Source organism: Nymphaea colorata, chromosome 7 (assembly GCF_008831285.2).
Source record: "Nymphaea colorata isolate Beijing-Zhang1983 chromosome 7, ASM883128v2, whole genome shotgun sequence".
Classification (NCBI taxonomy): Eukaryota; Viridiplantae; Streptophyta; class Magnoliopsida; order Nymphaeales; family Nymphaeaceae; genus Nymphaea; species Nymphaea colorata.
The window spans coordinates 13,154,228-13,171,062 of NC_045144.1; the positions used below are offsets into that span (position 1 = coordinate 13,154,228).

Sequence of the window (16,835 nt, forward strand, 5' to 3'; positions counted from 1 at the left end):
GGAGAGAGAGAAGTTACAAGAGAACCATCTAAAGGAAAAGTTATTACAAAAGTACCCTCTTAAACCTAAAACTGAATATAAACACATCTTAACATTATGAGATAAGTTTTGTTTTGAAAATTTCTACTCAATTGCATGTGCATGCTAGAATTGATAACTGCTTAGGACAGATGAGGTGGGGTATCGAGTCGAGTATCTCTTCGACCCCAAATGTGCATTAGAAAGCATCCTATAATGATAATTGCATAGGACAGCTATGAGCCAATCACGGATCGGGACTACTCTTTGGATCGACACTACTCTCTGTGGTTTGGCTAAGTTTTGAAAGATGTGATTGATGTGTGTGATTAATGTAAATGTTGTGATATGTTGCACATGCATTGTTGTGAGCTGAATGCAAATGAATGAAATTGAAGGGTAATTGTACTCGTAATGTTATGACGGCTAGCTAAGAATGTTAACTATATGAGCAACCCTCTGTGTGGAGGCAATTGGAGGTATGGGTGCACTCGCGAAGTAAACCAACCTCATGAGCTAGTCGGTCATTTTGTGAATGTGCTTTCATAATGATAGGTAAGAAAGAATAAGAGATGAAAGACCAGTGGGTTGTGGCAATGTGTTTGGGAGGTGTCCCGCCTTCGCCATTGGTCTCGCCTGCTCGGAGCGCAGGCGGTGCAAGGCCTCAGGGTACCGTTGTGTGATGTGCTTGGAGTGTTAGGCTCCCGCCTTCCCAAACTGGGTGTCCTAAGAAAGGCTGAGAAACTATCCTTGGAATTCACACATCTATGGACGATTGTTCTTCCGTTGCAGCGCGAATGAATCCATATCGTTTCGGGCCACCATGGGGGTTGTCTCCCAACTGTAGGTCGCCCGTGGTGTGCATGTGTCTGTGTTTGCACCCAATTTACTAAAGCTAATGTAAATGAAAAGAATGTGAATGAGTGTATGTGATTGTTGAATGTGTTTTGTATGACCATTGAGAGGCCTTTACATGTCGTGGTATATGTGAGGCCGTGAGGGGCCTTCTTGACAAGTCACGTGACTATATGCCCTATCACAACATTATGATAGTGATTTGCTTTCGTAATTGTTTATCCTAGATTTGAGCCCTTACCTAAGAGAGTTAGGGAATTACTTGGGGTGTTTCCATATGCGAAGGCTAAGCCTTATGTTGTTTTATTTTTCAGGTTTTGGCGGACCCGGGGCAGCAGGTTGATCAGATGGCTCAACTCACATCCTACTGAGGAGGTTTTGGGTCTTTTGTAGTATTGGCGCGTCATGTATTGGTTTTATTAATGTCTTGTTTTTGTTAGGCATCAATGTCATGGTTTTGGGGCATTTTGTCTGTTAAAGAGTGGTTCTGCAATATTAGAAAGTTGAATAGTAGTTCTTTAAATATTTTCTTATATTTAGTGGACTGATTTTGTAATTGTTATGTTGCCAACCCTAATCTCTTTTAATATGAGATTAGGTCACGTGAATAAGCAAGAAAGTGTTTTCCTCTCTCTCTCTCTCTCTCTCTCTCTCTCCTTCTCTCTCTCTCTCTCTCTCTAGACCTAGGGCTGTGTGATCTAGGGTTTCACGCCTAGGGTTCCCTTCTCCTCTCATCTCTCATCTCTTCCGCCAAACTAGGGTTTCACACCTAGGGTTCTTGTTGTTTACAAAACAAGCAAGTTGATTGGTTGGTTGGATAGGGGCTAATCACGTTTTTAACATGTGAAAACATGATTAGCACCCTTGTGTTGCTGCTGCTGTCGTGAAGTTGCTGAAAGCTGCTGCCGTTGAAGCTTATCACGTAGCTGAAATGGTGAATCAGATTAGACCTTGCTGCAAAATCAAATCTAACTCAAGTGCAGCCGTGGAAGATGTGTAGGCCAAAGAATGTCGGATCTGCTAGGGCAGTCTGATTTGTTTAGCCGTGTGATGCCTGGTGGATTCTCACAGGCAAAGGTATGTCAGTCTTTTTCCTGCATCATTGAAGTGAGACAAGTTTGAAATTGTAAGGAGTAGGCAGATTTTTGTTTTCTCTCTGCATCGTTGAAGTGAGACAGGTTTTCTCTACTGTCAAACTTGTGCTTGTTTGCTACCTATTATCGACATCTGAAAGTGCTGCCTGCTATCCACGTCTGAAAACAGTCCGCCAATTTGTTTTGTGTTTCTGTTCAACCTGATCCTTAAGTGGATCTCGTAGAGGTTATTGTTGCTGTAATCAGATTTTTATGTTGACTGTGTGGGGCAGAGTCAATCTACTGCTTGTGGATATAATTTTATGTGAGGAGCAGAATGATCTACAGATCGTGGATATGAAATCTATAAGTTGAGGTCTCATTAGTTGTGGACTGCTGCTAATCGTAAAGTTCCTGCTTGTTTTGCAGCCATCGGCTGAAATTATTTTGTTGAGTTGCTGCCTGAGTTAGTGCCTATCTTGCTGCCTGTTTCAGTGAATTTCTGAGTTGATGATTAGAGCCATAAGTGTGTTCCAGATTCTTCTATGCTGTCGTGCCTTGGTTGAAGTTAACCACTGCACCTTACACATACATATTGTGAATACAATTCTGGTTGGAATTTTACTATGGCTGATGGTAATGTGTCTGAGGGTTCCAATGACTACAAGATGGCTGAAAATTCCTTCTCATATGCCTGCACGACTGTGATAGACTCTTCCCTCTCTGTTGGTGCTCCTACCGATGACCCAGATATGATGTGGATGATAGATTCTGGCGCCTCCAAGCACTGTTGTAATCAACCATATATTTTTTCATCATTAGTCAGGTTCTCTACACCACAACATGTCAGACTGGCAAATGGCAAGCTATCTCCTGTATTGGGCAGCGATGATATTTATCTCCCACATTTAGGCACTATTACCCACATGCTCTATGCTCCACAGTTTCCTGTTAATTTGTTATCTGTTAAGCAACTTGCTATTGATTTAAAGTGTAGAGTCATTTTTGACCCTGGTACATGTTCTTTTCAGGATTTACTAACTGGGAAGATGATTGGTGGCGGCCATGAACGTGAGGGTCTCTATTTCTTGTCTGTCCCAGTAAATGTTGCTGCCTCTTCATTCTCCTCAAAGCCTTCTCCTTTTCAGTGGCATCTCACACTGGGTCATCCTTCAGTGTCAAAACTTCGTTGCATGCTTCCAGGTATTACTATATCAGAGTCCTTCTTATGTGATGCTTGCCAATTAGGCAAACATACACGGAGTAGCTTTCCTTCGAGTCAAGAACCATCTAGTCAAAGTCCATTTGATCTCCTTCATGTGGATGTATGGGGTCCTAGTCGGGTTCCTTTTCACTCGCGTTTTCAGTATTATCTTGTTTTGGTTGATGATTTTACTCGAGTCAGTTGGGTATTCTTGTTACGGGAAAGATCCGAAGTCATATGTATTCTTCCTAAATTTGTCAAGGAAATAAAAACTCAGTTTGGTTTCATTGTAAAAAATATTCGCACTGATAATGCTCTTGAATTCAAATCTTCCGTTCTACTTCAGTTTTATGCCAATCATGGAATTCGGCCTCAATTGTCCACACACATCCCAACAAAATGGTGTTGCCGAACGCAAACATCGACAACTCCTAAATGTGGCCCGTACCCTCATGTTGCATTCTCACATGCCTGCATACTTTTGGGGGGATGCTATTCTTACTGCATGTTACCTCATTAACAGATTACCCTTGTCAGCCATCCAAGAACGTATTCTCATTCAACTTTTATATCCAAATCGACCACTATTTTATATACCTCCCAAAGTATTTGGATGCACTTGCTTTGCACACATCCTAGGCCCAGACAAAAACAAACTTGCTGCCCAAGCCATCAAATGTGTATTTATTGGATACTCTGCAAATAAAAAAGGATATAAGTGCTTTGATCCCCAGACCAAGAAAGAGATTATCAGTGTGGATGTTACATTCTTTGAGTCTTGTCCTTATTTTTCTCCTTCGAGTCCTCCATCTGAGATGCCTATACCGGTTCCTCTTCCTATTCCACCAGTGTCACTTGAGTCGATCCCCCCATCTCAATCTATGTCATGTAAACGTTTTCTTGATCATCCATTAGTTTACACTCGTCGTTTGGGTCCTTCTCTCAACCGCCCACCAGCGTCTTCTCAAGAGGTAAGCTCCACTGATAAGACTGACACAGGTTTAAATGATGATCACACTGCAGATGATCTCCCCATTGCTATTCGCAAGGGCAAGCGACAGTGCACACTACATCCGATTTCTAATTCTGTCTCTACTGACCATTTGAGTACAAGGTTGGTGCAGTTTGATCGATCTTTGTCTAACCACATCATCCCGTCTTCTCACCATCAAGCCTTGTTAGATTCAAGGTGGCGGCAAGCCATGCAGGAGGAAATGGATGCTCTTATCTCTCGGGAGACTTGGGATTTGGTGGATCCACCGATGCACTGTGATGTGGTTGGCTCCAAATGGGTGTTCACCATCAAGTATCATTCTGATGGTTCAGTTGAACAGTTCAAGGCACGTCTTATTGCTAAAGGATATACACAGACTTATGGCGTTGACTTCTTTGAGACTTTTTCGCCCGTGGCTCGGTTGGGTACTATTCGACTGATTATATCTCTTGCTGTCCAGCGAGAGTGGCCTCTATTTCAGCTGGATGTGAAAAATGCTTTTCTGTATGGAGACCTGTCTGAAACCGTCTATATGCAGCAACCACCTGGTTTTGAGCGATAAGGGGAGTGTTCCAAGGTATGCAAATTAAAGAAGGCTATTTATGGACTTAAACAGAGTCCTCGTGCATGGTTCCATAAGCTAACTGAGGTTTTATCTAAGTGTGGATTTCAACGATCCCAGCTTGATCACTCATTGTTTATCAAGCGAAGCACATCTGGTATAGTGATATTGATTGTATATGTGGATGATATTGTTCTCACTGGAGAAAGTAATCAAGAAATAGCTCAGATAAAGGAGTTTTTACAACAACACTTTGTCACAAAAGACCTTGGACAACTCCGTTATTTTCTTGGTATTGAGGTGGCTCATAGTAGTAAAGGAGTTGTAGTGTCTCAACGAAAATATGCTCTTGATCTTATGCAGGAAACAGGTTTATTGAGAGCTAAACCTGCCACACTTCCCATGAATCCCCGAATTCATATACATGATGATGAATCAAAGCCTTTTGACTCTAGATCTTACAGATCTCTTGTAGGGAAACTGCTGTATTTGATGGTCACTCGCCCCGACATTAGCTTTGCTGTGAATAAGCTAAGTCAATTCATGGAAAAGCCTCGAAAGGTTCATTAGGATGCTGCTCTAATGATTGTCAGATACTTGAAATCAGCCCCGGGAAAGGGGTTATGGTTTAAAAAGGGAGATGGTGTTGACATCGAAGCGTATAGTGATGCTGATTATGCAGGATCTGTAGATGACAGGAAGTCTACCACAGGTTTTTGTGTCTTTGTGGGAGGTAATCTTATTTCTTGGAGGAGCAAGAAGCAGAATGTAGTGGCTCGATCTAGTGCTGAGTCGGAATATAGGGTTATGGCTCAAACTGCGGCTGAAATGTCATGGGTCAGATCATTACTTTTAAAGTTGGTTGTTTCAGTGAATCTCCCAATGAAGATGTATTGTGACAACAAGGCGGCTACCTATATTGCTAACAATCATGTTTTTCATGAAAGGACAAAACATATTGAAGTGGATTGCCACTATGTTCGGGATTTAGTTCAAGAAGGAATTATTAGCACTATTCATGTCTCCTATGTCTCCTCTGAAGATCAGGCAGCTGATATGTTCACCAAGGCTCTTCCCATAGGCGATTTCCTAAGAGGTTGTAACAAGTTGAGCATGATTGATATCTATGCTCCAGCTTGAGGGGGAGTGTTAAAGAGTGTTTCTGCAATATTAGAAAGTTGAATAGTAGTTCTTTAAATATTTTCTTATATTTAGTGGACTGATTTTGTAATTGTTAGGTTGCCAACCCTAATCTCTTTTAATATGAGATTAGGGTCACGTGAATAAGCAAGAAAGTGTTTTCCTCTCTCTCTCTCTCTCTCTCTCGTCCCCTTCTTCCTCCAATATTCAATATTGTCAAATGTGTTATTGAAAAATGTGAAGTAATTTTGTATAAGCAAAATTATTATATAATGGAAAGTTTGTCTCATTGTTTTGAATTGCATATCTCCTTTCCTTTTGAATTGTTGTGTCATTGCACCTCAAGTTTGTGTTTTAACAAAAAAAATTATTTCAGGGTCAAAGTGTTGGGTGTGACACATTCTCTCTTTCTATCTTCTTGCACGAATACAAATTTTTAGTTACACATATTGGTGCTAGATTTCTATCATGGTATGAGAGCAAGGTTTTGTTGTAGCTACCTAACGGAATGCCCAATCAGGTCTGATCTGATTAGAACTCTTTTCTCATCTTGTCTTTATGTTGATTATTTACTTTTCTCTTGCGTAATTTTTGTCCTTTTATACAAACCTTCTTCTTGGTTACCTAGGGGCACACCTTGTTATATCATGTCCTCTTTTTCTCCTCTTATCTACCTGTATACCGTCCTTTTCTGCTCTCATGAAAAACCACATTCTGGTATGTCCTCAAATTTTCTTCCTCATCTTATTACCAAAAAATTCAACCATAAAAATTATCTAACCTAAAAAAGGCAGATCATGCCTTTTATAAGGAATGAAGGCCCCTTTGAGCGTCTCGACAACAAAGGATCCACCAAAGTCTATTCTGTAGGAAATAAAAAATAAGGCCGAAAAGGTCATTGCTGTTCAAGAAAACAACAACCCTGAACATGTTGTCTGGATGAGACGCGACCAAAGTCTGGTTGCATATATTCTATCTACTTTATCTCAACAAGTGCTACTTTCAGTTGATGATGATTGTACTGCAAAAAAGTTATGGGAAACTCTTGTTGATACCTTTCCCCAAATATCAGAAGCACAAATTATGTACTTAAAGAAAGAATTTCAGAATTTGAACAAGGATTCAACATCTATCATGGATTATTTGGAACGTATTAGGGCAGTCGTCCACCATTTCCTCTTCCTCCTCGTGTTTTTGGTTGTGTATGTTTTATCCATGATCACAGTCCAAATGTCAAGAAACTTGATCCTAGGTCTATCAAAGGTGTCTTTGTTGGATACTCCCCTACGCAAAAAGGATACAAATGTATTGATCCTATTACTGGTCGAGCTTATGTTACGAGGGATGTCACCTTCTTGGAACATGCCTCTTACTTTGGTGCGAATCCTCTTCAGGGGGAGCAGTCTGTGGGCAGGGAAGAGTATTCTCAGAGACAGGAACTTCAGTTTATAGATTTTTTGGACTACAAGAAAGCAGAATCACTTAATACTGTTGATGTGCCTGAGAAGGAGGAAAGGGGTGACAATAGCATTGAGAAGGAAGGCCCTCAGTTGTTTGGACAGTTCTACTCTAGACGAGGTACTCGGACAGAGGTGATGACTTGTGATGCTAGATCTACTTCCAATCCCAATGCCACTCCTTCCCTGGATGAACCAAGTCCTACCAAGGAGACCGTGGAGACTCATGATGAGGTTGAAAAGAAGAATGACGATCTTCCCATTGCCCTGAGAAAGGGTGTCAGGTCATGTACTCAACACCCCATTGGTAATTTTGTTTCTTATTCCAGACTTGGGAAAGATTACAAGTGCTTTATTTCTACTCTCTCTTTGGCTGTGATTCCCAGGACTGTCGCTGAAGCTCAAAGTGACTCCAAGTGGGCTGATGCAATGAAAGAAGAAATAGATGCCCTAAGAAGAAACTTGACATGAGAAGTGGTGAAGATTCCTGAAGCCGCTCACCTAGTTGGATCCAAATGGGTGTATACCATCAAGTACAAACCAGATGGGAGTGTTGAAAGATATAAAGCTCGACTTGTGGCCAAGGGGTTTAGCCAGAAATATGGAATTGATTACTTGGAAACCTTTGCTCCTGTTGCGAAAATGAAGACTGTGAGGGTGGTTATATCCCTAGCTGTGATGAAGGAGTGGAAGATGTATCAACTGGATGTTAAGAATGCATTCCTCAATGGTGACCTCGAAGAAGAAGTATATATGCATATGCCTCCAGGATATGAAGAACCAGAAAAGTGTTGTAAGCTGAAAAAGGCCTTGTATGGCCTTAAGCAATCGCCCAGAGCGTGGTTTGAACGACTAAGAAGAGTGATGATACGTCATGGATACAAACAAGGAAATGGAGATCACACTCTGTTTGTGAAGAAGAAGGAGAGCAGGGTTACTCTCCTGCTCGTCTACGTAGATGACATGATTGTTACTGGAGATGATGAGGAGGAGATTATCAAGCTAAAAGGGTTACTGGCTACAGAATTCGACCTCAAAGATCTTGGCAAGCTAAGGTATTTTCTTGGTATGGAGGTTGCTAGGTCTAGTACTGGTCTTGTACTAAACCAAAGGAAATATACATTAGATCTGCTGGAAGAAACTGGTAAATTGGGATGTAGACCTACTCCTACCCCTTTTGACACTGGGCACAAGTTGAGTCTTAGAGATGGAGAGCCTCTCTGTGAAGAAGACAAGGGAAGATATCAACGTTTGGTTGGGAAGCTAATTTATCTTACCCTCACGAGACCTGATATCACCTTTGCGGTGAATGTTTTGAGCCAATTCATGCATGCGCCTACCGATGCACATTTGAAGGCTGTGGACAGAGTGCTATGCTACCTGAAGAAAAATCCTGGTAAGGGACTCCTGTATGTGAAACAAGAGACTGTGGAAATCGAGGGCTATTCTGATGCGGATTGGGCAGGTTGTGGTGATACCAGATGATCCACTACAGGGTACTGTGTCTACTTGGGAGGAAACCTTGTTGTATGGAGAAGCAAGAGACAGGATGTTTGCTCTAGATCCAGTGCAGAGGCAGAATATAGGGCAGTTGCTATGGGAGTGTCAGAGTTATTATGGTTGAAGATATTGTTGACTGACATTGGAATAGAGATTGAAGGACCTATGAAGATGTACTGTGATAACAAGTCTGCAATCAACTTAGCCAACAATCCTGTTCTTCACGACAGAACAAAACATGTTGAAATTGATCGTCACTGTATTCGGGAAAGGATTGATGCGAAAGAGTTGATCTTACCTTACATGAAGTCTGAAGACCAAACTGCTGATGTTCTGACGAAAGCTCTTCCTTCAGCTTCATTTGAGAGGAATGTATCCAAGTTGGGCATGTTTGATATGTATGCCCAACTTGAGGGGGAGTGTTGATGGATTGTGTGTTTCGGGTCCGGATCCATACCCGACCCGCCTTGTAGCCCGTTTTGGGCTCTACTTAAGTCATGTAACCCTAATCCTTAAGAGTTAATGATAATCTTAAGAGAGAGAGAGTCTGGCTGCTAGTGGGCACCAACTCCTCCTCATTCGTGGTTTTTTCTCCCTCGTGTTGAGGGTTTTCCACGTTACATCGTGATCATTGTTTCTCTTCGTCTTCTTCTTGTTCGTATTTCTACACCCATTAACCCTAATCTCTGATTCAAAGAGATCTTCTTTGTGGTGGGAGGAGGGGGGGGGGGGGAAATATAAAAGATAACAAATACAACATAGAATTTCTTAAAATTCCATAAAGCTACCTAACCCATCAACTAATATTCTAACAACCCACATCATGGATATTCCACATGGTGAATTAGAGGTGCCTTCTTATGGTTATAATTGAATCAAAATATCTAATTTAATTTTGTGAAAAAATGAAAATACCTTTTTCTTCTGTTCATCTCCTAGTGTACCAGGCATAGTAACATCAAGCATCTTCATCACAAACTCTGCTGTTTGTAAGATTTGACTCATTTGAGTGGCACCAGGAACATCATCCTGTCTCTCTTGAACTGCTTTATCATCAACAGATTCCACATGCTGCAATAAATGGTCAACCCCAACCTGCTGAGGTTCTGTCCCTTCCAAGTTGATCCTTCCCCGTAATTCACTTTCTAACTGCAAATGAGTTGCGGTTTTATGCCTGACCATGTAATGTCATCATTCATTCTTGAAAGAAAAAAGACCTACCAAATGTTCACTATTGAATCGTCCATTACCAGCACCACCTTGAAGATTCAAAGAAGCTTGTAAGTTTCTGGAGCCTTGACCTTGTTTGCTCATTAAGATATCATCAACTGAAGTACTTCTGTTAAACAACATTAGACCTTTTGAAAGACTGAGAGCAATATCTGTTTCGTTTAGTAGAGGATGACGCCCCTTCAAAAATGCAAGCTCTACACCCGTGAACCACTAAGAGATGAACAAATGTGTCAAAAAAAAAAGGTCTTAGTGATGTGTGGAGCATATCCTAATAAACATTTAAAGCAGAGATGCTTTAAATTATACAAGCTTTAGTTTGAATTCAAGCATGAAAAACGGCAGCTGTGGAGAGGGTTTCGTTGATCAAACACTCAATGAGGGCAACTTTTTGCCATACAACATAGGAAATATTCCAAGCATGAAAAACGGCAGCTGTGGAGATGTGTCTAGATCTGGACCTAGACCCGGACATGTTCCAACATAAGATTGATGCTGCATTAAGCTGAAAGGAACAGAAAAGGACTAATTGCCTCTTACATCAATTATAAGATTCTGACACCATGGCAGTGTAGAAGGAGCCGCTTTCTTCATTAGACTTGATGGTGTACAGGAACACAAAAGTAAGCTAGTATATGGATTCTCCGCAATTGCATTGCGTGGAACAGAGAACAATGGTACAGTGCCTTCATCAGTCTGCTCAGTAGCAAAAAATAAAGGATAATTTCATAAATTAGATAATCCCTTAAAAAAATACGCATGTTAAAGAAAGAAATTGACAGCAGGCTTGTGAATCACTTCTATGCATTCCTGAATTATCAGCAAGAATTAACAACAAAAAATGGCCAATATTTTGAATACTCATAGAAAATCATTAACTGGCTTGACACACCTAGTTGACATTTGCCAAAGGAGACCTAATTTGGAAGAATCAAGAGTTCATCCACATAAGTGAACCATATGGCGGCCGGAAAGAAAGATGATCATTTGAAATGGATCTCTTGAGAAAAAAAAATATTTAAAACCAAAAAATATTTATCCAAACAGGTTTAAGGTGTCTGTTGGACCAGCAACAATCAATAGAATTTCACGAATGCAAAAAATAAATATACTAAATCAGAAAGCCTGATGTTTACTTTAAGATTTGGTTCCATTGAACCACTGATACATAGGTAAGATCTGCCATGCAAAATTGATCTCAATGCTGTCACTGATTGTTTAATGCCAGAAAATTAAAAAATTACTAAAACGCTAAAATGCCAGAAATACTAAAAAAATTTATTCATAGTGTCGACTGGACCCTCTGTCCCCTGACTAAATATCCATAGTGTCGACTGGTCTGAAAGCTCAGATTTCCAGTAAAATGAGTTTCTCTCTTCCTCTGATCAGTGTCTTCTTCCTTTCTAGTTGATGTTTTTCTCTGACTGACACAATCTCTGCTTCCAAAACAGAGTTGCTTGATGTGTTACAGCTCTTTTCCGATTAATATAAACCTGATTTATTCTGTTTTATTCTCTTCTTTCTGCCATATTCTTACTTTCTAATCAGGTCTGTCAAAATAATTTGTTTTCTGCCCATTCTGCTCTAATTCCGGTATGTCAGGCTCAGTAATACTAGATATGCAGGTCTCAGATTCAAGCAAGCATCAGTGAGGAAACTTACTCCAGGTCAGTTCTGGCGTCTGAAATCTGACATCAGACATCAGATCCATTTTTTTAGCTTGGAGGCTGTTCATGTGTTTTGGTTTCAGGTTTGATCTGACGTCTGAAATCTGAAACGGACCAGATGTCAGATTCTTTGCATATTGAAGACTGATTTCTTGTTTTAGTGTCAACTGAAAAAAAAAAATGGAAAGGAAGAAAAGGTCAAAAGAGAGAGAGAGAGAGAGAGAGAGAGAGAGAGAGGAAGGAGGGGTTGATACTGCTCATTGCTGCAGTAATTCTTGAGAAGCTTATTAGACCATGCAATCTCTTGCCATTGACAAGTTGGGAATATTGTCATACCTGTAACTCGTTTATAATAAACGAGAACAAGTCAACATGGGGAATGTGGTGGACGTGACCTATTGCAGTCTATCTTCTTCTTTCTTCTTGTGCACATCAAGTGGGGTGAAATATCAAAAATCTAACATGGAGCAGCATTGGATTCAAAGCATGTGATTGTTTTCAAAAGGTGCATTCCAAAAAACACCTCCCTTATCAGGTGAAGAAATCCATCTTTTCTTTCCTATAACTTCTGCTCATTTTTTCAAACCTTTCTTGATTTGGACGACTTACATTATTTTCTCCAATATCTGATAGTTTCCTCTTTTGTAAAACTTCTGCAAGTCTCCCTTATTTTCCAACATCCTTTCTCTTTATCTCTGATTTCTGATTGTTAAATCCTCAAAAGCCCTAGTTCATTTCTCTCAAATTGCCTCTTCAGTCCTTTTCTCCTCTTTAATTAACTAGCCAGTCTATCTGTACCTGACATATTTCTCTATGCGGCTGCACATAAACCCTAATCCTAACATTTCGTGATGCATCTTCATCTGTCTCATAAGCATTTTGAAGGTTTACCTTTCACTATTCTTTTGATGTTTTCATTGTCATTTCTCGTCAGACACAAATCTGTTCCAAGTTAATCTATCTACTGACCAGTAACTTGATCTATAAAGGGGAGACCCAAAAAAAAAGAAAAAAAGGAAAAGGATAAATATTATTTGCCATGGAAGTACACAAGTACTTTTCATTGCTGGTGTGGATTGTGAAATCAGTTTGTTTGGCACTTCGTCTGACTGCATCTGCCCTCATTTTTCTTTTTTCCTATCTTATTGGTTTCTTTCTTTTCTCTCCTTTCTTTAGTCTATTTCGTGATGGATCATTTTTCATTCCAGTCCAGGATTCCACCATGTTTTTTGGGTCAACTTGTTTCGGAAAAGTTCAATAGTTCTAATTTCTTGAAAAAGACAGATAGTCTTGTCCCATTATGTAGCCAATATCTCTCTGGGCAGCTGAATGAAACAATTGCAATCCCACCAGAACTCATAAGATGAAAAGAAACTGGTTTTCTTTTTCCTTTGTCAACTCAAGGAATTCAGGAGACAGGAAAACATGAAGGAATGGAGCTTAGAATGCATGCCTGTATGAAAAGCACAGGAATTTTCAGCGTATTGATCAGTTCCCTTGTACTTGACTTCTTGTAAAAGTCTTCAATTCTATCAAATCCATAGGACACCATAGAGATTGCCTTGTCAAAATCACGCACAGAAGTTGCTGACAGAGCTTCTTCCACATTGAAGCCCTTTCCTCTTCCTTGAAAGAGCTCCTAAGAGCAATACATAAGGCTCAGTTTCACTTAAAGAATAGTGATTTTAGTAATGAACCTAATGTGAACAAATATACAAGTTTCTTCTTCATTAGCAGAAAATTTTCAGTGCAAACACAAACCTTGTTAGCTCTTAGGATATCTTGCAATCCCTCTGTAAATTTTTGATCGGGAATAATATGAGAAGGGGCTGACCTTGTGGCGTCCTCTAAGTCAAAAGGAGTATTAATGCATGCAACAGCTGTGATTGCTGATCTCTCGGAAACTTCACTAAGGTATTTGATCAGCATATTTGCTCCATATCCCCATCCAACAGCCAGCAATGTTGACCATGTCCTTGACCTGCTAATAAATTGTACAGCAGTGCATATATCGTCGCTATCTGCAGCTGTAAACAACCTACAGAAAAGGGATAACTGAAAATTACTGCAAGGAAATAACCAGACAAAAAAACAACAGTAAAAAAGTGGAAATTGTTCCCTGCAAGAAATATATTGGAGATGACAATATGGACATAGAAAAGGAATTCATAGTATAGTCATCCAGCACCAAAAAGTAAAAGAGAGGAAAAAATATATCAAAATTGTCCACTGTTAGAATCTAAAGAACAGAAAGGTGTTAGATGCCCTAAATGATACATATGTGATTGTAACGAAAGATGCTAGATGAAGATAATAAACTATCACAGACAAACTAAAAAGAAAAAAAAAAAAACAAACATATCATCAAGGAATGCTTCATCCAGAACGGAAGCCAAATGGCTAGGGCAGAATTACTAGTTGTTAGCATCTGATTCCAGTTTCTTGCATTCCTTACATTTATTACATCTTACATTAGACAGCATCATAGCAAGGTCATCTGAAATTTGCTTAAATTTTACAAAAGAAATGCTTGAATGGACTCATCTCTTTGCCTTAAACTTCTCAAATCCTGTGCCAACTGATACCTTCTTGATTCGAGTATCTTAAGTTTTAAAGGTGTGCACTATATGTAGGTCATATAATTAACTTGATTAATGATTTGCAAGATACCAATTGTTAAGATGTAATGTGGTTGGATTTGAATCTAATATTAAGCTTGATCCATATCTACATGCACATATTATTTGCTCAAAATTTAGTGTGTGACAGGGGTCCTAATGTAATTGTTTCTTGTGAGTATTTTTTCCTGAATATAAATTGTATAGGATGCAGCTCTGTTTCCAGAAACCACAATGTCCCTCTCATCCTTTACTCATCTTTCTGAAATAGACTGTGGTGACCAAAATATTTTTAGGTTCTGATATAGTATTAGAGCCAAGTTTTGAGGTTGTATTCTCTTTCAAAAGATGCACCCAAAAGGCCAACCTTTGCTAAGTCCAAAAGATTTTTACTCTTCTACATCTGTTTCAGATCTTCTCATCTAGTTCAGATTTTTCTAAATACTTCTGTTCATTTGTATGTTCTTCGTTTTATTCTGAAATATTTCTCATCATAGTCATAAATTATATTTGGCACTTCCATTGTTAGTCTCTTGCTTACAAAAGGCACTTCTACACAAGGTCTGTTCTTCTCAAATATTACCCATTTGCTGTTTCTGGTCTATTCTGGACATCTTTTTGCTTCTCAAAATACAGCTCATTAAAGCCTTTCTTCAGTTCTATTTTTCTGAATCCATCTTACCCTGCTGATCATTTATATTTCTTTGACTGCATTTTGTTCGCAGTTATTCTCTGAACTAATCTGAATTTCTTCTTGGGTGAATCAATCAAGGTCGAAATTGTTAAATTGTATAATTTGTATTTTTTTTGCATTGTTATTTTTTTGGGTCCTATTTGCGATTTTGATTGGGTTCCATGTTTTTTTTTGTATTTTTGTTACTTTTTTCTGTTCTTGTAATTTTTTATTTTCTTTTGTTTCTCAGCTGAATAACTCAGTGAAGAGCCGCTGAGCTTTCCAATGGCTATATTCATAGCCGTTGGAAATCCCAAAGGCCTTCCCTTTGCTTACTTATTGGGCTCTTTGGCCCTCTTTTTGATGTAGCTCATCGAGAGCTGCATTGTGAAGTCTCTTAATGAACTACTTCGTGATTCAGAAGTGTGTGAGATATTCAGTTTCCTTACATGATATAAGAGCTTGGCTCTGTGCGACTGTTTTTGTTTGCCAAGTTGAGGGCCTGAGGCTCCTTTGCTAAAGAAATATTGACAAGTTAGTTGTTGCCACTTCTCCTGATTGTTGTTGATCTGGTTGCTTATTTATTTATTCCTTTCTAGTAATTTTTTATTTTCTTTTGTTTCTCAGCTGAATAACTCACTGAAGAACCTATGGGCTTTCCAATGGCTATATTTATAGTCGTTGGAAATCCCAAAGGCGTTATTGGGCTCTTTAGCCTCTTTTGTTGTAGCTCATCGAGAGCTGCATTGTGAAGTCTCTTAATGAACTACTTTGTGATTCAGAAGTGTGTGAGGTTTAGCTGTTTGTGAGCTATTCAGCTTCCTTACATGATATCAGAGCTTGGGTCTGTGCGACTATTTTTGTAACAACCCGACCCACTCCTGTGCTCGGGCCCCTGGTTCGATGGATCTCAACCCGCCCCCTAGTAGTTTTGACTCCAACCTCAAAAAGGCTAGGAACCAAGACAATCAACTCATTAATGACCCCTCTTTATAAGCCCATGAAGATCCCTCACAATCTTCAATACGAGACTAAATTTATGGGGTGTTACAATCAACCCCCCTTAAGGCACATGCGTCCGTGCGTGTGGGACCACAGGTCCGAGTGCTGAACCAGCTCTGATACCACTGTAACAACCCGACCCACTTCTGGGCTCGAGCCCCTGATTCGGCGGATCCTAACCCACCCTAGTAGTTTCGGTTCCAACCCCCAAAAGAATAGGAACCAGGACAATCATCTCATTAACGACCCCCCCCTCCCCCCCCCCTTTATAAGCCCTTGAAGACTCCTCATAATCTTCAATAAGAGACTAAACATTTGGGGCGTAACAATCCACCCCCCTTAAGGCACACGCGTCCGCGCCTCTAGGTCCGAGCGTTGAAATTGCTCTGATACCACTGTAACAATCCGACCCACTCCTGTGCTCGGGCCCCTGGTTCGACGGATCTCAACCCGCCCTAGGAACCAGGACAATCATCTCATTAATGACCCCTCTTTATAAGCCTATGAAGATCCCTCACAATCTTCAATATGGGACTAAACTTATGGGGTGTTATAGTGGTATCAAAACAGTTTCAACACTCGAACCTAGGGTCCCACAGGCACAGACGCGTGTGCCTTAAGGGGGGTGGATTGTAACGCCCCAAATGTTTAGTCCCGTATTGAAGATTGTGAGGAGTCTTCAAGGACTTATAAAAGGGGGGTCGTTAATGAGATGATTGTCTTGGTTCCTAGCCTTTTTGGGGTTGAAACCGAAATTGCTAGAGGGCGGGTTGGGATCCGCCAAACCAGGGGCCCGAACCCAGAAGTGGGTCGGGTTGTTACAGTTTTTGTTTACCAAGTTG

The 16,835-nt window shown here is 40.1% G+C and overlaps 1 protein-coding gene across 5 annotated transcripts in view; it reads right to left on the minus strand.

Moving 5' to 3' along the window:
* The window catches only part of LOC116257041 (uncharacterized), a 92,945-nt gene that overhangs the window by 71,763 nt on the left and 4,347 nt on the right, over positions 1–16,835 (minus strand). For 2 of the 5 annotated variants that reach the window (XR_004173296.2, XM_031633640.2), the window contains exons 2-6: positions 13,462–13,738; positions 13,154–13,339; positions 10,574–10,729; positions 10,025–10,246; positions 9,719–9,952 (exon numbers count right to left, since the gene is read on the minus strand). Coding sequence is in view for 4 of the 5 variants with exons in the window: in XM_031633640.2 (XP_031489500.1) it covers positions 9,719–9,952; positions 10,025–10,246; positions 10,574–10,729; positions 13,154–13,339; positions 13,462–13,738 (1,075 nt within the window). In the remaining variant the exon portion in view is untranslated. Of the gene's footprint in view, positions 1–9,718; positions 9,953–10,024; positions 10,247–10,573; positions 10,730–13,153; positions 13,340–13,461; positions 13,739–16,835 lie in introns of those variants that run through there. The other 3 variants (XM_031633641.2, XM_031633644.2, XM_031633642.2) reach the window with 3 other exon arrangements.